General features: G+C 42.2%; 2 protein-coding genes across 2 annotated transcripts in view; one reads left to right on the top strand and one right to left on the bottom strand.

Moving 5' to 3' along the window:
* The window catches only part of LOC109838391 (subtilisin-like protease SBT1.4), a 9,597-nt gene extending 2,426 nt beyond the window's left edge, over window positions 1-7,171 (top strand). Inside the window, exon 2 of the mRNA XM_020406840.1 lies at window positions 7,133-7,171. Within this exon, the coding sequence (XP_020262429.1) occupies window positions 7,133-7,171 (39 nt within the window). The remainder of the gene's footprint in view (window positions 1-7,132) is intronic.
* Window positions 8,152-8,881, bottom strand: LOC109835866 (RNA polymerase II subunit A C-terminal domain phosphatase SSU72-like). Its single transcript, XM_020403848.1, has 2 exons — window positions 8,504-8,881; window positions 8,152-8,412 (listed from the first exon to the last, which is right to left on the bottom strand). Exons 1-2 carry the CDS (start codon window positions 8,731-8,733, stop codon window positions 8,235-8,237), a joined length of 408 nt encoding a protein of 135 aa, XP_020259437.1. The 5' UTR covers window positions 8,734-8,881; the 3' UTR covers window positions 8,152-8,234.

Genomic DNA, 24,629 nt, shown 5'->3' with positions numbered 1-24,629 from the left:
GAATACCCCAGAATCAAACTCTGGTGTCTTTTTGTACGGAAAAAGACTAAACCGGCAACGCGTGTTAGGAGTTTGACTTATCCCTACTTAGGATTCGGGATAAAATTCCATGTACCTGTGAGGCACAGATTTTGGGATTTGAAAAAGGTGGTGTCTTCTCTTGGGGCAAAGACGAACCCGAAATGGGAGAGGAAAAATTTTATATTCTATCTCCCGACACTGAAGAAGAAGAATTTTATATTCTATCTTCAACTGGAAAGGAGACTCGAGGTGGGATCTCCACCCCCAGAATCCGGAAAGGTGAAACTGAGAGTGGGATCTCCACTCCGAGAATCGAAAAGATTCGGATAACCCTAACTGTCGGAAGGTTTGATTACCGAACTAAAGATGAATTTCTCGTTTATCGAGAGTGAATTATGGTTTTGACCCTAACTGTAGGAAGGTTTGGCCAAACAGGAGTTTGAGGTGACCCTAACTGTTGGAAGGTTTGATCACTCGATTTGAAAGTGGACCTCTCGTTCATTGGAGGAATCGAGAGGGGATTTTGACTGTGGTCCTAACTGTAAGAAGGTTTGACCAAGTAGGTGTTTTGAGACAATCCTAACTGTAGGAAGGTTTGATCGCTCAATTTGTGGACCTCTCGTTCATTGGGGGAATCGAGAGGGGATTTTGACTGTGGTCCTAACTGTAAGAAGGTTTGACCAAGTGGGTGTTTTGAGACAATCCTAACTGTAGGAAGGTTTGATCGCTCAATTTGTGGACCTCTCGTTCATTGGGGGAATCGAGAGGGGATTTTGACTGTGGTCCTAACTGTAAGAAGGTTTGACCAATCGGGAATTTTATGTCCAGACTCTAACAGAGAGAGTGTTGAGTGCATAGACATGGTGAGAATGGGAGTTCTTATTCATTACATTGCTGTGGTTTTGGGAACTTCCCATTACATAAATCGTCCACCCCCAGTTTCCTCTGCGGAACTGGTTCGGACATTATTATCAGTTAACTAACCGGGTTATCCTTAAGAATATTAGCTTAATATTCTCCAGGAACTTCCCGTCAAAAGTGGGGAAACAGTTTAGACTCATATACCTATTGGAGTATCAGGGAGTAGTTTAACCTCTTATACCGGTCGGAGGATTGAGAAACAGTTTATACTCGTATACTCTTTGGAGTTTTAGGAAGCAGTTTATACTCTTATACCGGTCGGAGTTGTGCCATTCTCAATTGGCTTACCTCAGCGTTATGACGCCGGCTTCAACCAAGGTCTGAATGCTATTCTTGAGAGCAAAGCAATCCTTGGTGGGATGAACGACCCTCCTGTGGTATGCACAGTACTTTGGGTCCGTAGTGTTGTCAGCTTCCTCCTGATTTGTGATAGGTGGTAGCTTGATCTTGTTACCTTCAAGGAGGGATTCGAAGATGGCTGGAACGTCTTCGTCCTTGAAGGAATACTCTCTTTGGAGTCTCGGACCCGAAGTCTTTTGCTGCCTTCGGGATTGCTGTTGTGACGCTTGATTAGCACCACCAGTAGCTGCAGGTGTTTTGCCCTTACCACGAGAGGCGAAGTTTGAGTCCAGAGGATTAGCCGTCGGTAGGTTCCTCTCGGCCTTCTTCCTTCGGAGGAAACGTTCAGCTTGCTCTCCTCGGACTTTCAGATCCTGCCACGTTTTGGACGGTGCTGTGCCCATTGCTTCCAACACGTCCAGCGAAAGGTTGTTGTGGCAGGTCTGGAGGATGAATTCATTGGTGATCGGGTCCCGACAATTCATCGCTTTGTTCCGGAACCTTTTAACGAAGGTGTCGACTAACTCCCCGTCCTTCTGCTTCTCATCGAGCAATGATCCGATAGATATCTCGGTGTCGTCGTCGAAGAAGTTGGCCAGGAACTTGGTCTCCATGTCATCCCAGCTGTTCACGCTTCCTGGCTTGAGGCGGCGGTACCAATCGAAGGCGGCTCCGCGAAGAGTGCCGACGAATGACCGCACCATCAGAGGCTCATTGCCGGAAATAATACCCAGGTGCGATTTGAAATAAATCAAATGCTGAGTGGGGGAACCCTTCCCATCGAACGGCGTGAAGTTGATTAAACTGAACTTCGCCGGATAGGGGATCGATTCCCACTCTCTTGGGTATGGACAGGGAATGCCTGTTTTCTTCGTCTCTTGAGCGGAGATCAATGTGTTGATTTTGCTCTCGAGATCTTTGATCTTCAAGTCTTCACTTGTATCCTCGTTGGCATCCTCGTTACCACCCCCTGCATTGACGGGAGGGTTATTGGCATTGTGAGCTCCATCCCTATCCGTGTGCTCTTCTTCCTGAACAACCTGATTACGGTGACTTGGTTCACCTTGTTGGTTCCTGAACGCCTGGATTTGTTGCTCATGCATCTCTCTCATAGTCTGCATGGCCATCTGCATCTCAAACTTGAAACTTTCTTTCTGTTTAGCCAAAGCGTCTTCAAGCATCTTGGCCATTTCTTCCGCGCTTATCATAAATGACTCGCGGGGTTGTCCTTCGCTGGACACTGTATTGTCCGATGCGACAGCAGAGCAGGAATCCGATTCTTCATCTTCCGAAGGCAATCTTGTCCGAACCCTACCATAAGTTCCTCGTGCGATGGCTCCGGACTGCAGACGGGTTACACGCCGAGATGCTTCCAGAAACGACTTGAGATCAATCTGTGTCAATGTCTCTTTGCTGGTCATGTTGGCGGTGACCCTCGGAAATTCTCCGTCTTTAACCACCGTTCTTCTTTGCCGGAAACGCCTATACCTTGGTTTTGGCGTTTCGGTGCCGAGCCTTTCGAACACTGAAATTCTCTCGGGGACTCCCTTGATGCAGTTGCATTGAGACAGTACTACCCGAATGAGCTTGGCACATGGGCACTGAGTTTCGAGCCCTTGAGGGCTTCTTTTTCTTGTTTTGTTCGTACCCCCAGCACGATAGTACAACTCGTCCATTTGATCGGAGTAACCTATCGCGTGTTGGCATGATTTCCCAGGTATAACGTTATCATCCTCGGATGACAACGTTTCCTTCTGAGAGCAAACTGCCTTATTTGGACTTCCGAGAGTCACTCGCCTCGAAACACGCCTTTGTAGACATGAATTCTCAGCGGGCTCCCGAACTTCGATGCGCAAGGTAGTGCGCTTGGGTGCCGTAAACTCTTTGTCATGTTGAGGGTTGTGTCGACCCCCAGCATGTTGATTAGTTCGGAGCCTCTTCATCGGGCCCGAGCGTTCATGGACTTCGTTGCGCTCGTCGGGAATTGGACCGAGGCGCTCCAAGATTGACCTCCTTCCTCGGGATGGTTCGGGAGGTTGAACTCGTTTTGAAGGCTGTAAAGGTCGATCCTCGGCCTGACTCACCACTTTGGACTTTGGCCTCCATATTTTGTGAGTTAGTGGTGATTTCTTGGCTACTCCATTCTGCCACCTTCTACGGGCTTCTTGAACTTGAGCTCGTGCTTGTGCTGAGAGTGCGCGGCGCTTCTGAATGCGATCCTCCAGCGTTGAACGGTTCCGTTTGACACGGATCCATTCGTTCGTTGGTGGCTTGGAGGAGTTGCCATTCATTGGTTGTTGAGGTCGTTCGCCTCTTCTGTTCTTCAGATCCGTGTTGTAACGGATCCCGTCCACAGATTCCATTGCCTTTGCGATTTGTTTCGCAAGGCGCTGACGTTGCCTTTGGCGGGCTCTCTTTGAGAGAGTCACTACGCCCTCGGCAACGGAAGATTCGGCCAGAGCAGATCTGACCTGGTTGGAAGGAGAGATCTCACCCGATGCAGCTTCGGCATCAAACGGGGCGAGATCTTCGTTGGCAGCTTCAACTTCTTCGTACCAACGAAGTTTTCTCTTGGAAGAGAGCTTTGGAGACTTGGACTTGCGAGGGGAGGTGGATTCGGACGAGGATGACAGATACTCCTCGAACTTTTGTTGGTCGAATTCGTACTCGACCTCCTCCTCGACCGGGATCGGGATCCGCGGCTGCGACGCGACAGCTTCGGCAGTAAAGCTGTTGGCTCCCACTGTGGTCGCCAGATTGTTCGCGGGAAAAATCGTAGCTTTCTTCATTGTTGATATCATTGCTATCTCAGTTAACAACTTTATGCGTTACAAAGATCCGGTCTTTTTATAAGATCCGGTTACAATGAAAAATCAAAGAAAACAAAGTAAAGATTACAATTTTCCTTATTTGTCGAACTAATCGCGAGCTCCTGTTTTGCGGTCGCTCGCTTTGGTGGGTTCTTTGCCTGCGCCGGGGTTATTTGCCGTGGACCACCGCGTGATCTCGATCCGGTCGGATCTACACGATATGACGGGTAATATTCCACCAAGGGAATAATAGCCGGGAGGGATTGTTTCACCAAGGAAACAACCGCTCGAATCTCGGGATCTAAGAACCAAGCTTAGATCCGGAGTGTGATCGTGTAGATCTCAAATCCAATCCTCTCGAACTCCTGCCTTATTTGGCGTTGGTGATCGCCGAGCACCGGATCTGAAAGTCCAAGTCTCCAAGCCTTCAAAGTTGTGATCTTTTTTAGATCTGAGTCTTCAATCCAGCAGGGCTTCGCCTCTCTCCAAAATTTCCAACCTCTGAAACAAATGAGCACAAGGCCTATTTATAGGCACTCAGAACTGTGCATTTGCACAGTTCTGAGCCTAGCCACCCATGGGTGGCTCGGCCTTGGCCGAGCCACCTCAGGGTGGCTCGGCCTTGGCCGAGCCACCCTGGGGTGGCTCGGCTTTGGCCGAGCCACCTCAGGGTGGCTCGGCCTTGGCCGAGCCACCCTGGGGTGGCTCGGCCACCGAGCCACCTCAGGGTGGCTCGGCTTGGGCCGAGCCACCCTGGGGTGGTTCGGTTTCGGCCGAGTCCCCGGGTGTTTGTCCGTTTCGTCCTTTGTTTCCGGTTCTGGTTCTCTTGTGTGGTTGATTGACTTGGCAACGACTTGTTGACTTGATTCCAGATATGGCAGTGAGTCGGGTTCCTGATATGGCAGTAAACCAACTTCTGAATTTGAGTCCGGAATTGATGTTGATTTGATCGTGATTCATCCGAGTTCGCTCTTGTTTAGATGACTCGGTGATTCACCTAAACATTGGTTTGATTCCGCGTGCGAGTGGATGCATTCCAATGCTTGGGTGCGATTTGTCGCCTCGTTAACCTGCTCCGTTGCGTATAGCTTGGCTTCAGCGTTGGCGAGCTAACGGTCTTGTTTGGATACGTCGCCCGGTGGTCCGTTTGTTAAATCGGCGTCGAGCTGTGCTAAGGGACCTATAGGCAATTTTATACGCCTACAGATACCCCCTCCAAAGTATTTCAGTCTCATTCTTTTATAGAAGAGTCTGGAATACTTTGGATGTGATTGTCCCAACCTTCAGTCGGTGTAACGGGACTCTGGAATGACTTCTGTTCTGGATTCCTTCAATTCCTTCAGGCTATTCAGTGCTTTGTAGAATGCCTGTAGGGGTTCCGGTGCTGCATTTATTGTCTGACCGTTGTTGGAATTTGAACTTGAAGTCGATTCTTGATTTCTTGACTTTTTGGCTCGAGTTTGCTGCTTCAACACAGAACTTATCATCGATTGACTGCGTTGAATCTTCATCTATAACGCGTTGTCTGGCGTTTGAGCTTCATTGCGACGCGTTGTCCGGCGTCCAGGCTTCATTATGATGCACTGTTCGGCATTTGACACAGTTTATACTCGTACGTCTGCTGGAGTACACACGGTTTAAGCTCTTAAGGAATTGGAGCATGGATCTTATCCCAAGGTCGTTGGATGCTCGAGTCACGAGACCAACTCATAAAGTTGATGCGTCAATGACTCGCATATTTATAGGATTTTTGGCAAATCCTCAGCCATCAACGGGTTTGATGCGCCTTTACCGACTACCGTTTGAGTCGGGCTAGCATGCGGATTGTTTTAAGTCCGTTCCGCATGTGACGTTATGCTAAAAGAGTTAACTCTTTTAGTGCTACGATATTGAATACGTAGACTTCGTCTTTCTCCTGTGAAAAGACTAAACAGCAACGTGTATCAGACGTTGACTTAGGATTTTTGGCAAATCCTCAGCCCTCAACGGATTTGTCATGCTTTTACCGATTACCGTTTGAATCGGGCTTACATGCGGATTGTCTTAAGTCCGTTCCGCATGTGACGTTGTGCTAAAGGAATGAACTCCCTTAGACTTGATGCTACGACTTCGAATACGTAGACTTCGTCTTTCTCACGGGAATAGACTACCCGGCGACGCGTGTTAGGCGCTGACTTTAGGATTTTTGGCTAACCCCAAGCCTTTAACGGATTTGATTAACCTTTACCGACTACCGTTTGAGTCGGGCTAGCATGCGAATTGTCTAAATCCGTTCCGCATGTAACGTTGTGCTTAGAGACTGAATCCTCTAAGACTTGTTGCTATGACTTTGAATACATAGACTTCGCCGTTGTCATGGGAATAGGCTACCCAGCAACGTGTATTAAACGTTGACTTATCCCTCCTTAGGCTTCGGGATAAAATACCCCAGAATCGAACTCTGGTGTCTTTTTCTACGGGGAAAGACTAAACCGGCGACGCGTGTTAGGCGTCGGCATATCCTTTCTTAGGATTCAGGATGAAATTCCCCATGCGTGTAAGGCATGGATTTTGGTGTTATTAATAACAACCTGTCACAATGTTGAAGATGAAAGCGAATACAAAATCTACAAAAAAAATCAAATCGCAAACCTCGAAGATTTTCACTATGAAAACTGATCACCGTGAACACCCAGATAGAAAAATGACAATCACCACGAAATATCAAAGAGAGAAATAAATTAAAGAACCGATACTTTTATTGTATATTCCAAGAGTCCCCTGCTTCAAAACCCTGACGCTAAAGATCGAAACCCTTCGAAACTAAGAAATCAGTTTATTATATGAAAAAGTCGAAATTTTGAAGAGGACATTTGTACCCCGTGCCAAGCACGGCCCTTGTCTCTTTTTTACCATTGCACTTGGAACATCCCTCATCTTAGTTTTAATTACATATTATTATTGTACAATTAAAATTATAAAGCATATTAAACAATATGTTTAAACAAATTTCTTTGCATATAAAATAAAGCTATTGTTAAATAGATCAATATGAAATGCAGAGGACATTTGTGTTTAAGCTAAACTCATGCCAATTGTAAGCTAAACACTTAGCAAAAACAACACCCAGTTGAAAGTTAAATATGAGTAGGAATGTTCTCATATAAATCTGAGGGCGTTTTTTAATAGAGAATGCAAAATATATCATTTAACTTTTTGGAACATGAATATATAAATTTCCTATTGAGTATCACACGCATGGTTCTACCATTTAAGTGTTTCCACATACATTATTTTTGTCCTAAGATATATAAGCATTATGTGTATTTATTCTTGGAAAATATTTTGATCATGTGTACCGAAAAATTAATAATTCAGTTAGCATTATTCATGTTTAGAAGGAGACAACAAAAAAGTACCAACTTCCATCAATTTGTTTTGAACGTAAGCAAGGCTTTTCACTGACATTGCACGGCGTACATCATGCATAAGCTGTTGGAGGTTCGAAACAGAACAAAAACAATGCTTGCTTACTAACTAATACTACAAAATCGGTGTGTTGACACTTTGACAATTTCTAGAAATGATTTAAGTCTTTCTTTTATATTTATGAAATTTCAATTTATATCTCCATGCTTATTTTTCTTGTCTCCTAAGATCCCATTTCTACAGCGTGTTATCTGTTATTATCTATTATTTTCTTCATTAGTCTGCTGCCTTATATTTATGTTAGCCACCAAAATCTCCTGTTTTATTTTTTTTATCAGAAAATTATTCCATTCCCTAAAAGAGAATAGGTATCTGCTAGAATCTTCATCAATCTTCCATATAAATTACCATCCATCAAAGCAAATTGAAGCAAAACTATAAATTACCAACCAAATATTCATAAAGGCTCAGTCGTAGACGGTTATATCTCTAGGCATCTTTTCAACCAAATTTCAGCTAATACCCTTAGGCATCTTTTCAACCAAATTTCAGCTAATACCCTTAGGCATGATTATAAAATCTGAAATTGTAATTGTCATTATCTCACGAGAGCAAGTTCTAAAAACTATCAAAGCTCGGAATTGCACATTAATTCAAATAAAAACTCCAAATTGAAACTCATATAAATCAATCAAATTCAAAACCCAATCGTGGAATATCAGCTTTAAAACAAAACTAAAAAAATACAAAAACAAAAACCCAATTACCATCAACGATCGCATCGAAAACCCTATCTTCGAAACTGAGAACAACATCAAAGGGGCCATCAGCAGCATTATCCTGCCAGCGCTGAGGCGCTAGCTTCACACTCATATTCCTCTTCAACATCGGCAAGATCCCATTACGCTTGTACCTAAAAAAACTCCACAAAAGTCCTAACTTTACAATGGCAAAAACAGTAGATATGAAGAAAATGAAAAGGGCAAAATCGGCTTTCCACTCACAATTCAGGGTTCTTGCGGAGGAGGTCATCGTACATCTTGTGATAAGGGGTTCTGAATTCGTAGATGTTGGGCTCGCGGTACGATGGACCCGGGAGCTTAACATGTGCCCGAGTGCCGTAGGAGGAGACGTCGAAGCCATTGCGCTGGAGGAGGGAGTGAGCTTCCATGCTCCGATTCTGTTTCGAGGAGCAGACCATTGCGTATCGGAGCTTTGGAGATTTATCCTTCATTTTTTGTTTGATTTCGTGGGTAATTTGAAAAGTCGAAAAAATAGGAAGAGAAGGGATCCAAAAGATAATACCTGGGCGCTAAAGATCGCATTTTTAGGGTTTTTGTTGAGGATTCGGAGGAGAGAAGAAAGAGGGGAAGAGGTAAGAAGAGAGAAGGGTGAGAGAGAGAGAGAGGCATGGGCTGGGGTGGTTTTTCCCAAATAAGAATCGAGAAACGTAGAGAGAGAACGTGGGGAATCGTTTAATTGAAGATAAATACGTGGATAATAAAAATGTTTACTGTTCACTTTAAGGTTTTCCTTTAGTTATTAAGGAAAGTAGATATAAGAATTCTCTCTCTTATATATGTATAATGTATGTATGTATGTATATATATACTCTCTCTCTTAGTATATATGTATATATAAGTATACTCTCTCTTATATATGTATACTCTCTCTTATATAAGTATATATAAGTATACACTCTCTTATATATGTATAATATATGTGTGTAAAGAGACCAGGGTGTTTTCTGAAAAAAGCCTAAGCAAAGAAAACAATCTTGACTGAGAGACCACATAAGAGCTCGAGCACTGAGGGAAAAGAAAGCAATGGCAGCGGGCGGCGGTCTGAAGGGCGTAGCGCTCATCGCCGGCGGGGACAGCAACAGCACCGTCAGGGGATCTCTTCACTTTATTAAATGATCTTTCCGATTGCAATAAGTGCAATGAAAGAGGCCCATTTGATTTGGTTGACTATAAACTTGTGCACGAGGAACATTTGCAAACATGGATGATCTTTTAAAATTGTTTTACAAATGTTAAACATTATTAAACAAACGTGGTTTATTTGAAGAATTTGGCAAAATTGAACTTTTTCTTGAATCAAAACAAAACTTTGCCAAATAGCCAAATCTACCACAAAAATTATATTTATACACACTAGCATACTAAAGTTACTGTTCATTCGAGTTTTTACTGTTCATCCGGAAGATTGTATATTAGTATGTGTAATATATATTAACTGCATTTGATCATATTATTGTTTAGTATATTGTTTAGTAAAGGTTTCTTCCTTTCCTGCTTAATTATTTGCTGACCAAACTTTTGCTTAGCATTTATGTAAATTAATTAGCATATAATGCGTCTTGATGAAATTTATTTATTATTCATCATCATTGTGTGGGGATGGTGGGACGTGAGACCTTGTCTAACACCCAAATAATTTGTTTTCCCCTCTAATGTGTACATTCTTATCTTGCACTTTGCTAATAGAACCATGCACATAACTGAAGGTTTGGGCTATTAGTTAATTGCTGGAAAAAAAATTCTGTTCATAAAATCCAGTCACAGTTATTGTTCATTACTGTTCACTCGAAAAAAAAAAAATCTTAATTTTGTAATTAATTAATTTAATTAATATTAATTATTGCTTTTTATTACAATTATTTAATTAATGTTAATTAAGTTGTAATTAATTACTGCTAAATAATTTTAATATGTAATTACAATTAATTATAACTTGTAATTGATTTTATTGTCATTTAGTTGCTGTTTTAAATTTAAAAAAAAAATTAATGTCAAAATGATATGTTTAAGAGGTGGTACTAGAAAATGTCCATTTAAATTTGGAAGGTCTTCTTTGTAGACAACCAATTTAAATTTGGAAGGTCTTTTTTGTAGGTAACCAATTTAAATTTGGATGGTCTCTTTTGAAGGCAACCAATTTGCAACCTCTTATAATAAGAGGATTTAAATTTCTATGCATATGAATTATGAAGTATGAAATATATTGTTCTCTTAAATACTCTACATGTAACTATTAGTAATTTTTTCATGTATGTGCATATGTATGAATGTAAAGATATAACTGCAGTATTTTAGTTCCACTTTATGGGCTAATTTCTAATCTGCACAAACCCTATGCAGTTACATTTTCAGACATAGAATACGATCTTTTATGCTCATAGACCATGACCTTTTTTGCTTACATGTTGCATTCAAAACTGTTGTTTAATTGTCTTGTTGCTAAATTGATTCTTATGTCTTTTGAACACTAAAGGTTTTATTGAGCATATTGCTTTGAACTCTAAAGGTTTTATTAGCAATGTTGGGATTTAGTTCTTTAAATGTACAACATTTTATGCTCATAGACCATGACCTTTTATGCTTACATGTTACATTCAAAACTATTGTTTAATTGTCTTGTTGCTAAATTGATTCTTATGTCTTTTGAACACTAAAGGTTTTATTGAGCATATTGCTTTGAACTCTAAAGGTTTTATTAGCAATGTTGGGATTTAGTTCTTTAAATGTACAACATATTGTGTTCTCAAAGAACCCGGAAGTAATGACAAACTCTTTGTACTTTTGTTTTCTATTCCTTCCATGATAATATTTGATCATTACAATTTCTACTTGATATGAACGCATATCAAAATTTGTTTGATAAGAGACATCAATAACTATGCTAACATGTTTTGATAGTGACTAAAAGAATCATTTTATAGCTCTTCATTTAACTACATGTATAATGCTTTCTCTTGAGTTTCAGAAAATGATTAGAGTTAATATAAATATGCTCTATCAACTAGTATGCCTAGTTACAGGAGATGTGATGAATCAATATCCTGAAAAAATAAATCAAGAGGTATATCTTATAACTTCTATCTATATGATGAGTAAAAGTTCAAAATCACTGAAGCTATATTAAAATTAGTCCATCAAATAATTAAAATTGCTATTAGGTCCCTTTATCCTTATAAGTTGTTTCAAATCAATCCCTCCTTTTGCTACTTGTACTCTTTCCTGGAAAGATTGATTTGAAAAATAACTTAAACAAGAAGGGGACCTAATGTCAAATAAAGGACTAATTATAAAATAACTTGATAAATATATACAACGCCTACTAGGCAAAGTTGTGATTCTAGACTTTATAAAGTCTAAAAAGAATCATGCTGACCCTTTGACTAAGGGATTATCCAGGAGTGTGGTTCTGAATTTATTAAGGGAGATGAGGTTAAGCCTATAAGAGAGGTCACTGACAGTGGTAACCCAACCCTTATTTGGAGACTTAGTCCCAATGTTGGTTCAATGTGGTAGAAACAAGCTGGACTAGTAACACTCGTGTGGATCATCGACCCAGATATATTCATATATCACTATGTAGTTTGTGCTACTACCCCTTCTCTATGATGACGATGCTCTTATGATACAGCTGGCTAGGCTGAGTTTTACTCTTAATAAGTCCAACGTGTGTATTATGGGGGGTATTAAATAAACAGATATAGTACCATTCAAGGACTTACCTACGTGAGAGAAACCGTGATGACCGCGATTGGAGAGGGGGAGGTTGGGCTAACCCCTAGAAACTCTCATGAGTCAATTATTGTGAGCATGACCTTTAACACTTAACCCGCTTTGCTCAATAGATGAAGACGTATTATGTGTGTTTTTATTAATACCTGATTCAAGGGGCCTAATTTAAGGCCTAGTCCATTATGTCCCTCAGGTGGCGATAAACTCACTAAGGAAAGGTTCAAAGCCGGAAGTTACCTCTCCCGAATTCACGATACAAAAGATTGCCCAACCTATATTTGTTTTATGATTTCTTGATTTATTTATTGGTTTTGAGTTTTCAGTCAATATTATCTTTTGGGGGGACTGTTAGATATTTTGTTAAGAAAAGATAATTTTTGCCTTCATGAATAGTAATAAAATTTTGTAATTAAAACATGTTTTAATTAGCAATTAAAAATATGTGTAACGGCTATATAATTATGGAGAATGTTATAAAATTTATGACGAACATTACCGTATTAATTGCGGGTTTTGTAACGTCTCTTTCCAACACCATATATATATATAGTCGTATGTTGAGCTCGGTTTTGATAAGGAAAACAACAAGTCTCTTCTCTCCTCTTCATATTATTTCTTCAAAGTATTGGCTTTATTTTTTGGCAACTTTCTTCATCTGAGCAGAAGCTCTGTATTCTCGCCCGAGTACAGAGGCCGGCTGATTCCGAGGGTTTTTATCGCTAGGGGAGAGGGGATCATCTACGCCAGAGCGATAGACGGGTCCCCAATCTTCTAGGGCAGTGATTACACGACTGCTCCCAATCAGACCAGATTTAATTATTTATTTTTATTCGGATTTAATTTACATGCTAATTTAAGTTTATTTGATTTTTTTTCCAACAGAAGTGGTCTAGCTCTTTTTCGATTGTTAATGAGAGCTCACTTTTTCTAGATTAGCTTCTTTTGGATCCCAAATTTATTGAACCGAGCATGACGCGATAATATTATGCTTTGTTTTATTTGAAATTCTGTCAAATTCAAGAAGAAAGCATCTCACTTGTCGAATAGTTACTCCTATATCTTAATTTTGACTACGGAGATGACTTCTCATTTTCAATCAAAACCAGTTATCACCTAGAGAAACTTTATGCTTGTAAATCGCCCGAAATGAAAATTCAGAATAAACATATTTAACGAGGATGCACTAATCACAACTATGCTGTGAAGGAATTATAATCCTTTTTTTTTCAAGAGGAAGAATTACAATAGTTATACACATAACTACAATTTGATAAAAGATGCCCTGCTAGCATGTGGACTGAATTGGTATCTTTAACATCTATTTGGATCAGAGTTTTTGTTTTCTTCAAATTACTAAAACTCGAGCTCAAAAAATTGAAGGCATCCACCTTAGAAATATGTCCATAAGTACTCTTAAAGAAGTTAGTCATGATTTACAATATTTCATTCCAAATTTAAAAAAATTAACACGTCATATTCTTTGCTGAGGGAAACTATAGGAAACTGAAAATAAATTAAACAACGAGGGATGAAAGTATCCTTCCTCTTTTTCGATTAGTTTATATTTTATTCTATAAAATTTAAATTTTCAAACACCTATTATCAATTAATTCTCTCACAATAAAATAATTGAAATTTTTAATTAATTTATCTTATTACATAAGCATACACACCCACATATATATAGAGTAAGATTACTAAAAACACGCAGTGCAACTAAGAGGTTTACACCTACCTGTGAAAGTATACATTGGCCACTATATACGGTGATCAAAATTTATTCATTCTAATATACATATCATCAAACCTAGTGGATAAATAAAAATTATGTGGTTTGAAAATTTTCATCCTATAACTCATCCAACTAAAAAAATAACAACTTTCAAGATTGTTACATGTTCATTTTTAGGTCATGTAATACACGCACACGCACATACATGCATACATACATAAATTCATATATGTATACACATACATATACATACACATGTAGATACACATACATGCATACATACATATATACATATATGTATACACATACATGCAGTGTACATATATGTGCACATACATTCATACATACATATATCTATGTATGTATGTACACACATACATACATACATACTTACATGTGTGTGTATATATTGTTGGGGAATTTGTAGGCATCAAAAATTGCCTATAGGTCCCCGAATACAGTTCGAGAGAAAGAGAAGGCGATGAACGTCATTATCCAAGTCGAAAAGGATTATCCGATGCCGATAAGCGCATGAAGCGAATCGGCGAACCGTTGATGACACGACAACGAACCACCACAACAGCAAACGCCAAGTGGCTCGCGCGCACGTCAGTCAACACGCACACGATAATCAGCTCGCACGTGTCAATAAACTCAAAGCATCCAAATGAGTCCAACAGTCAGCTCGCACGCGTCAATCAGTTCGCGCGTGTCGGTCAACACGCGCGCGTCAATAATCTCGTGCGCGTTGGTCAACGTGCGCACGTCACTCAGCTCGTGCACGTTAATCAGCTTGCGCACGTCGGTCAACACACGCACGATAGTCAAGCGATCCGCACGAGGAAGCGTATAAGTTAACGAAACGACGAAATACGCACAAACGACGCTGCAAGTCAACAAGACTACCAAATACGCAAAACGGTGGAGAATACAAGTCCTGGAAAACCGAAAAACACCAAAGAACTCAGCAAAATGCCAAACCCCCCGTCCACGCGGGTCGGACCGCGCCGACCCGCGCGCGGGTCGGACCGAGCCGACTCGCGCCCCCGCGGGTCAGTGGGGTGTTTCGCGCTGGTTTGACCCGAAAACGTGTTTTTGGCCTGTTTCGACGGGTTTTTACGAGATCTTTTCAATTCTAGAGGTTCCTAACTGCCTAAATCCTATCTCTAAACATGGTTAATAAGTTATTAACTGAAGATAAGGAGGAGTCCACCAATCTTATCCCAAAACCCCCCAACCGAAGCCTATAAATACAAGCCTAGGGGTTCATTTCACAGGGGGGACATCAAGAGAACGAAATATTATCAAGACGAGGAGGTGCTGCCGAATTGAGGAGTCAAAGAAGCACGAATTTCAGCAAGGGTTGACACATCTTGGCGAGTTCTTCAGTATAAAGAAGGAGAGTTGGAAAGATCCGAGGCCCGCTTCCCCTATTTCCTTGAGATCAGGCTTGGTCTTGATCTCGAGAAAAGTGCTGATTTCGCTTGGTCGATCTCAGCGCTTCAAATCAAACACTTCCTCGGCGAAGGCAAAGTTCTGCCGAATTTTTCATCAACCGGATCTGATCCATAGGCGGTCCATGGATAAACCCCAATACAGGCAAAGATCCCACGCAAAGCAATAGGCGATAAACACCTGTTGTGTGTTGTTTGAATGAGAATTGTAACTTTTATTTTCATTATGTAAAGGTCTTATAAAAATACCGATCTTTTTGAACTCGTTGTAACGATCGAAGTTGTAATGAGTTATATAATGAAGAATACAATTTTTTACCCAAACACGCTGGCGACCATAGTGGGAGCCAACAGCTTCGTTGTCGAAGTTGTCGTGTCGCACCTCGGATCTGCATCCCGATTGAAGAAGTGGTCGAATATGAGTTCGACCAACTAAAGTTCAAGGAGTATCTATCGTCCCCCTCCTCCAGATCCTCCACCCCTCACAAGCGCAGGAAGATCAACGCCTCTGTCGCCGCAATGACTGCACTTGGCAATGCCCCTCCGGCCTCTAATAAAGTCGGAGTTATAGATCTGAACTCTTCCTCAATCAAGGAGTTGAGTACTAAAGGCATGCCTACTTTATCAAAAAGAGCTCGCCAAAGGCAGCGCCAACACCTCGCGCGCTACTTCGCCAAGGCTTTAGAGCCTGTAGACGGGATTTGTTACGAAGCGGATCTAAAATTCAAGGAGCATCAAGCACCCTAACAGCAAGTGAATGAATCCAAGTCAAAAGGATCCGTTCAACACTTGAGGAGCGAATTCAGAAGCGCCGCGCGCTGCTTGCCCACACACGAATTCTTTTGCAAAAGGCACAAATAATTCAGAAGAAGGACATAGCCAAGAAACAATCAAGGCTGCATCAAACTTGGAGGCCAAAGTCCGAAACTGCGGTCGAAAAGATCGAAAAATACGGGTCATTCAGATTCGACCCTCCTGCTCGTGGGTCACTCAAATCTGATCCGCCAAGCTGCGGGTCACCCAGATCCGACCCTCTAAGCCACGGGTCGACCAGATTTGACCCTCCTGCTCGTAGGTCACCCAAATCCGACCCTCCTACTCCCGGGTCACCCAGATCCGACCCTCCTGCTCGCGGGTCTCCCAGATCCGACCCTCTTGCTCGCGGGTCACCCAAATCCAACCCTCCTGCTCGTAGGTCACCCAGATCCGACCCTCCTACCCGCGGGTCACCCGGATCCGACCCTCCAACCCGTGGGTCACTCAAATCTGACCCGTGCTAGGATCAAGACAGAAGACGTTCTGCACCTGTTTCGTCGATCCCTTCGAGTTCTGCACCTCCAGTGAAGCACCGTGACAGCGTGAATTTGTCCTGATTTAAGATCACGGATCATCTTGGTCCTTCACACGCGGGTCGAGGCAAAGCCTCGATCAAAGAAAGCTTGGGTCGGGTGACCGAATCCCGAGCAATTACTCGAGCTGGGGTCGCACATGGAAAACTCCTGTAATTGACCGCCTCAGACGGCGAATTAAAGTCTAAAAGCCCGTCAAGAGTTCACGCTTATAAATGCGTGACTCTAAACACGTGACTCTTGAGAACGCCAACAAGACGACAAATCCTCTGAAAGAAACGTATTCATCTGACGATGATAACGTTATACCTGGGAAGTCATACCAACACACGATAGGTTGCTCTGGTCATCAGACCGATGAGTTATACTATCAGGCTAGGGGTACGAACAACTCTCAGAAGAGAAGTACCAGAAAATCGGATTCTCACTACCCGTGTGCCAAACTAATCAGGACAATATTATCAGCGTGTAGCTACCCTAAGATCACTCCGCAGAGGGTGTCGGTATTTGATAGGATCTCTAACGGAGTGACTAAGTCCAAGCCAAAACGTTTCCGCAAGAAACAATCGGCCGTTCAAGGTGACGAACTTCCGGAAGTCATAATAAATATGGCTGATAAGGGAATGTCGATTCGGCCTTTTAGTTCTGACCCCCTCATATCGCATCGTATAACTCGATTACGAGCAGGAACTACTAGACACAGGGATATGAATAGAGGACTATCCTCGGACGATGAAGCTTCAGATGCCAACTCTGCAATCGCTTCTGACAATACGGTATCTAGCCTCGGTCAGTCCTATTAGTCATTTATGATCAACGCCGAGCAAATGGCCAAAATTCTCGAGGATGCTCTAGCTAAACAGAAAGAGGATTTTAAATTTGAAATGAAAATGGTGTAGGCATTAAAAAATGTCAAAATTCAAAAGATGAAAAGTAGGGTCAGGGAAACAAACCCCTTTTCAATCAGAAACGAGGTTCGTTGTTTAGAAAAGATCAACCTCAAGAACAAGAGTTGCCATGCAGTAGAACTCAACATTGAAAGATAAAGTTCATTATTGAATGAAACGGATCTACAAGACTCGCTAGTGAATACGAGGCTTGAAGCTCGTCATTAGATACGAGGTTCGAGGTTCGCTAGTGAATACGAGACTTGAAGCTCATCATTAGATACGAGGTTCAAGGTTCGCTAGTGAATACAAGACTTGAAGCTCGTCATTGGATACGAGGTTCGAAGTTCACTAGTGGATATGGGGTCCGAAGCTTGTCATTGGACACGAGTTGGACTATAGCTGACAAAGATGAAGCTCGTCATTGAATACGAGGTTCGAATCTCATTATTGGATACGAGGTTCAGAGTTCATCATTAGAGATAAAATTCGTCAGTGAAGACGAAGCTCACGAGGCTCGCCAAGCAGCAAGGCTCGACATAAAAAACGAGGTTCGCCAACGCAGTGAAGTTCGGCACCCGCATTAAATCAAGCTGTAACAGTCATGAAGACCCAGTCAGCCATGTAGACTAAATTCAAGGAGTTAGTTACGCCATGACTTTACAATTTCAACACATCAGTTACGCCCACGACTCCACTTTGTAGCATGTCGGTTACGTGCTCAAACTCCTATAAATAGCCATCGATGGCTACAGAGGGAGGGGGGTTGATTATCAATTAATTGGAGATTTATAAACTTGGACTTAGAGAAGCATCAGAGATCAAAGTTTCTGCACGTTGATCCGGAGTACGAATCTCGATTCTAGTCGGTTAATAAAGTTCAGAAGCTCCAGCAATCTTGGTCTAATCGTCAACGGGAGGCAAACTCGACTCAAGTATCGGGGGAAGCATCCTTTCACCACCTAGAACCCACCTTAAACAAAAGAGAAGCTGAATTAATCTTCTCTTCCTCTGTAATCGAGAGAGTGTGTGAGTGATTGAAAGTGTTTCGTACCAAGTGATCGAACCAATTTCTTAAAACAAGAGATTCAATCCAACATCAATTTTTCGACCCTATAAATGGCTATGCAGCAGATGAGGGAACTGCATGCCTAACAGATTCGGGCTTTGTCTTACCAGATCGGCGAATCTAGTCATCACAATAATATCTACCGGGCAGGTGGCGATTCAGACATGGATGAACGCCTCAATGCTGATAACCCTTCCGTTAAACAAAACATAGGGGGTGGACCCACTAAGATTAACGATGCTGGGGGTGGTCCTACTAATGATGACAACACTGGGGGTGACCCTATTATTCCTCTTGAGAATCGTCCAAGACCCGATACGAGCGAGGATGGGAAAATAAAAGATCTCGAGAGCAAAATCAACGCTCTAATATCTTCTCAAGAGGTGAAAATGACCGGCATTCTATGTCCCTATCCAAGAGAATGGGATTCGATCCCGTATCCGAAAAAGTTCAACCTGATTAACTTTATGCCGTTTGACAGAAAGGGTTCGCCCACTCAGCATCTGATCTACTTCAAGTCCCACTTGGGCATGATCTCCGGCAATGAAGCATTGATAGTCCGGTCATTCGTTGGTACCCTTCGCGAGCCCGCTTTCGATTGGTACCGTCGTCTCAAGTCTGGAAGCATCAATAGCTGGGACGACCTGGAGAACCTGTTCCTCGCTCATTTTTTTGACGATGATGCCAAAGTGTCAATCAGGACACTCTTCAATAAGAAGCAAGAAGACGACGAGATGGTTGACGACTTCGTCAAGCGCTTCCGGAATAAGGCGATGAACTGTCGAGATTCGATCACAGAGGACTTCATCCTCCAAACCTGTCACAATAACCTCTCTTTGGACATGTTGAAAGTTATGGGAGTAGCACCATCCAACAACTGGAAAGAGTTGAAGGTGCGCGGAGAGCAGGCCGAACGATTCCCCAGAAGGAAGAAAGCCGAAAGAAGCCAACTGGCGGCTAACTCTCCGAAATTAAATTTCGCCTCCCATGGTAAAGGGAAAGCACCTGCAGCAACTGTTGACGCTAATCAGACATCGCAACAGCAACCCCGAAGACAGCAGAAGACTTCGGGTTCAAGACTCCAAAAAGAGTACTCCTTTAAGGACGAATACGTTCCAGCCATCTTCGAATCCCTCCCTGAAAACAACAAGATCAAGCTACCACCTATCACAAATTAGGTGGACGCTGATAACACTACGGATCCAAAGTACTATGCGTACCACAGGGGGGGTCCTTCATCCCACCAAGGATTGCTTTGCTCTCAAGAATATCATCCAAACCTTGGTTGAAGCCGGTGTCATAACATTGGAATAAACCAGATGAGAACGGCAACACTCCGACAAGTATAAGAGTATAAACTGCTCCTTTTGAGACTCCGAAGAGTATACGAGTATAAACTGCTTCTCAATACTCCGACAAGTATAAGAATATAAACTGCTCATTCCGACACTCCAAAGAGTATACGAGTATAAACTGCTTCTCAATACTCCAACAGGTATATGAGTCTAAACTGTTTCCTTTCTTTCAAGGGAAGTTCCTAGAGAATCTTATATTCTTAAGGATAACCCGAACATGTGACTGAGGATAACGTACTCCTCATTAGACCCAGTTTTGCAAAGAAAGCTGGGGGTGGATAATTCACGTAACTTGAAGTTCCCGGAAGAATGTTAAATGTAATATTCTTAGGGATAACCCGATCATTACGAACAAAGTGATAAATATTAAACTCCCACTGTGATTTTCGAACACCCTTTTGTTGATAACTCATAGTCTCTCACTACAAAATCTCCCACCGATCAGACTAATTGACGGTGGGATCACCAAAATTCCTTTCGGTTAAATCCACTCAAACTTCGATGTATCTGTGCACTCAACATCCTCATTGTTAGAGTCCGGACATGGTACTCAGAATTTTAATGTCCTAATTCTGGACAAATTGTCAAACCCCTTCGTATTAAGTTCTTATCACTTGACACCAAGAACCCCCATTGAGTAATCGGTACAAGTCAACACTCCCACTATGATTTGTACTCCCACTCCCACCTGGTCAAACCTTCCTACAATTAGGACCATAACCAAAATCCCCTCTCAATTCCTCTAATAAACGAGAGGTCCACAAATTAAGTGATCAAACCTTCCTACAGTTAGGATCGTCTCAAAACTCCCACTCGATCAAACCTATAAAAGTTAGGGTCATCTCAAACTCCCGCTTGGTCAACCTTCCTATAGTTAGGACCAAAATCATAATTCACTTAATTCATCTTTAGTTCGGTAATCAAACCTTCCGACAGTTAGGATTATCCGAATCCATTCGATTCTCGAAGTGGAGATCCCACTCTTAGTTTCTCCTTGTCCGGATTCTCGAAGTGGAGATCCCACTTGGAGTTTTCTTTGCAACTGGAAATAGAATATAAAATTCTTCCTTTCCGGTATCGGGTTCGTCTTTGCTCCAAGAGAAGACACCACCTTTTCAACCTTCATAATCTCTGCTTCATACGTACGGGGAATTTTATCCTGAATCCTAAGCAGGGATAAGCTAACGTCTAACACGCGTTGCCGGTTTAATCTTTCACCGAGTGAATAAGACACCAGAATCCAAGTCTGGGGAAGGTTATCTTAAAACCTAAGTAGGGATAAGTCAGCGTCTAACACGCGTTGCCGGTTTAGTCTTTCACCGTAAAAAGGACAAAAGCCCACATATTCGATATTATGGCAGGTTGTTATTAATAACACTAAAATCCGTGCCTCACACGCGTGGGGAATTTTATTCCGAATCCTAAGTAGGGATAAGTCAGCGCCTAACACGCGTTACCGGTTAGTTTTTAACCATAAAAAGAATAAAAGCTCACATATTCGACATTATGATAGGTTGTTATTCATAACGCCAAAATCTGTGCTTCACACACACGGGAAATTTTATCTCAAAACCTAAGTAGGGATAAGTCAACGCCTAACACACATTGTCGGTTTAGTCTTTCACCGATTGAAAAAGACACCAGAATCCAGTCTGTGGTATTTTATGTCAAAGCCTAAGTAGGGATGAGTCAGCGCTTAACCCGCGTTGCTGGGTGGTTCATTCCCGTGAAAACGACAGAGTCTACGTATTCAGCATCGTAGCAACAAAAATCCATGCCTTTTATGCATGAGAAATTTTATCCCGAATCCTAAGCAGGGATAAGTCAATGCCTAATACGCGTTGCCGGTTTAGTCTTTCACCGATTGAAGAAGACACCAGAATCCGAGTCTGGGGACTTCTATCCTGAATTCTAAGTAAAGACGAGTCAGCGCCTAACACGCGTTGTCGGGTAGTCTATTCCCGTAAGAAAGATGAAGTCTACGTATTCGATATCGTAGCACTAAGAGAGTTGACTCTCTTAGCATAACGTCACATGCCGAACGAACTTAAACAATCCGCATGCAAGCTCGATTTAAACGGTAATCGGTAAATGCACGTCAAATCCGTTGATAGCTGAGGATTTGCCAAAAATCCTAAGTCTACGTCTAACACAAGTCACCGGGTAGTCTATTCCCGTGAGAAAAACAAAGTCTATGTATTCAATATTGTAGCACTAAAAGAGTTAACTCTTTTAACACAACGTTACGTGTAGAACGGATTTAAATAATCTGCATGCTAGCCCGACTCAAATGGTAGTCGGTAAAGGCTAATCAAACCCGTTAATGGCTGAGGATTTGCCAAAAATCCTATAAATGTGAGAGTCATTGACGCACCGGCCCCATTAGTTGGTCTCGTGACTTGAGTATCCAACGATTTTAAGATAAGATACATATCTGTAGATGAATCAGCTTTAATAGTTGGTCCTGTAGCCCTAACATTTGGGACCACCACGCTCCAACACCTTAAGAGCTTAAACTGTGTAGACTCCAGCAAACGTACGAGTATAAACTGTATTAACGCCAGTTAACGAGTTATAACTAAAGTCAATGCCGGACAACGCGTTACAGTAAAGGTTGATGCTAGTCGACACATTGACAATTTCGCCAAAATAAGGCAAAGGATGATTCTAGGGAGTTCAATCGCATTCAGATATGAATTTCTGACGAAGATGATCAGTTCAAAGTCAACTCAACGACAAGAGCTAAATTCAGAAACTTATGCATTAACTTCAATCCAAGATTTTGATAACGGTCAGACGATAAACGCAGCACCGGAAGAACTTTATCTATTCGACAAAACACTGAATAGACTGAAGGCTGAAGGAGTCAAGGATTAAAGCAATTCACAGGTCTCTCTACGAGATTGAGAAAAGGGCCTATCTTATCCAAAGCATTCCAGACTCCCCTATAAAAGAACGAGTCTGAAATTCTTTGGAGGGGGTATCTGTAGGTGTCAAAAATTACCTATAGGTCTCCGAATACAGCTCGAGACAAAGAGAAGACGATGAACGTCATTATCCAAGTCGAAGAGGATTATTCGACGCCGATAAGCGCAAGAAGCGAATCGGCGAACCGTTGATGACACAACAACGAACCACCACAACGGCAAATGCCAAGTGGCCCGCACACACGTCAGTCAACACGCACACGACGATCAGCTCGCATGTGTTAATCAACTCAAAGCATCCAAACGCGTCCAACAGTCAGCTCGCACGCGTCAATTAGTTTGCGTGTGTCGGTCAACACAAGCGCGTCAATAATCTCATGCGCATTGGTCAACATGCGCACGTCACTCAGCTCGTGCACATCAATCAGCTTACGTACGTCGGTCAACATGCGCACGTCGGTCAACACACGCACGTCAGTCAAGCGATCCGTGTGAGGAAGCGTATAAGTTAACGAAAAGATGAAATACGCACAAACGACGCGTGCAAGTCAACAAGACGGCCAAATACACAAAACGGTGGAGAATACAAGTCCCGAAAAATCGGAAAACACCATAGAACTCAGCAAAACGCCAAACCCCCACGTCCGCGTGGGTCGGCCACGTCCGAGCCTGCAGGGGGCGGGTCGAAGAAAAGACACAAAGTCAAGAACACAAAAACAAAAAACCAGAGAAAGGAAGGGAGTTGACGCGGTCGGACAACGTAGACGCGCAACACGCAGAAAAAACAGAGGCGACAAGAGCAATAAAAAAAAAAGCAGAGTCGGGACGAGCCGACCCGCCCCCCGCGGGTCAGCGGGGTGTTTCGCGCAGGTTTGACCTGAAAACGTGTTTTTGGTGGTTTCGACGGGTTTTCACGAGATCTTTTCAGTTCTAGAGGTTCCTAACTGCCTAAATCCTATCTCTAAACATGGTTAATCAGTTATTAACTGAAGATAAGGAGGAATCCACCATTCTTATCCCAAAACCCCCCAACCGAAGCCTATAAATATAGACCTAGGGGTTCCTTTCACAGGGGGAACATCAAGAGGGCGGAATATTATCAAAACGAGGAGGTGCTGCCGAATTGAGGAGTCAAAGAAGCACGAATTTCAGCAAGGGTTGAACGATCTTGGCGAGTTCTTCAGCATAAAGAAGGAGAGTTCGAAAGATTTGAGGCCTGCTTCCCCCATTTCCTTGAGATCAGGCTTGGTCTTGATCTCGAGAAGAGTGCTGATTTCGCTTGGTCAATCTCAGCACTTCAAATCAAATACTTCATCGGCGAAGGCGAAGCTCTGTCGAATTTTTTATCAACCGGATCTGATCCGTAGGCGGTCCACGGATAAACCCCGGCACATGTGAAGATCACACGCAAAGCAATAGGCGATAAACACCTGTTGCGTGTTGTTTGAACGAGAATTGTAACTTTTATTTTCACACGCAAAGCAATAGGCGATAAACACCTGTTGCGTGTTGTTTGAACGAGAATTGTAACTTTTATTTTCATTGTGTAAAGGTCTTATAAAATTTGAACGAGAATTGTAACTTTTATTTTCATTGTGTAAAGGTCTTATAAAAAGACCGATCTTTTTAAACTCGTTGTAACGATCGAAGTTGTAATGAGTTATATAATGAAGAATACAATTTTCTACCCAAACAGAATTTAGTCTCGCCGTCTATTGCGATGTGGTTCGGTCGACCAACTTCGACCTACGTCCAGGGGGGCAACAATATAAGAAATCCACTATGTATCAAGGAGAACTATAAGAGGAACCACTTATTCTCTTCA

Source organism: Asparagus officinalis, chromosome 4 (genome assembly GCF_001876935.1).
Source record: "Asparagus officinalis chromosome 4, Aspof.V1, whole genome shotgun sequence".
Taxonomy (NCBI): domain Eukaryota; kingdom Viridiplantae; phylum Streptophyta; class Magnoliopsida; order Asparagales; family Asparagaceae; genus Asparagus; species Asparagus officinalis.
Note: the sequence above shows the minus strand (reverse complement) of the source record. Positions and strands in the feature narration are given on the sequence as shown.

Excerpts from the sequence above, each read along its gene's own strand:
- LOC109835866 (XM_020403848.1), bottom strand. The coding sequence starts at position 8,733 with ATGAAGGATAAATCTCCAAAGCTCCGATACGCAATGGTCTGCTCCTCG. Across the intron at positions 8,413-8,503 it reads CTCCGCAAGAACCCTGAATT|GTACAAGCGTAATGGGATCT; the intron begins GTGAGTGGAAAG and ends GAGTTTTTTTAG.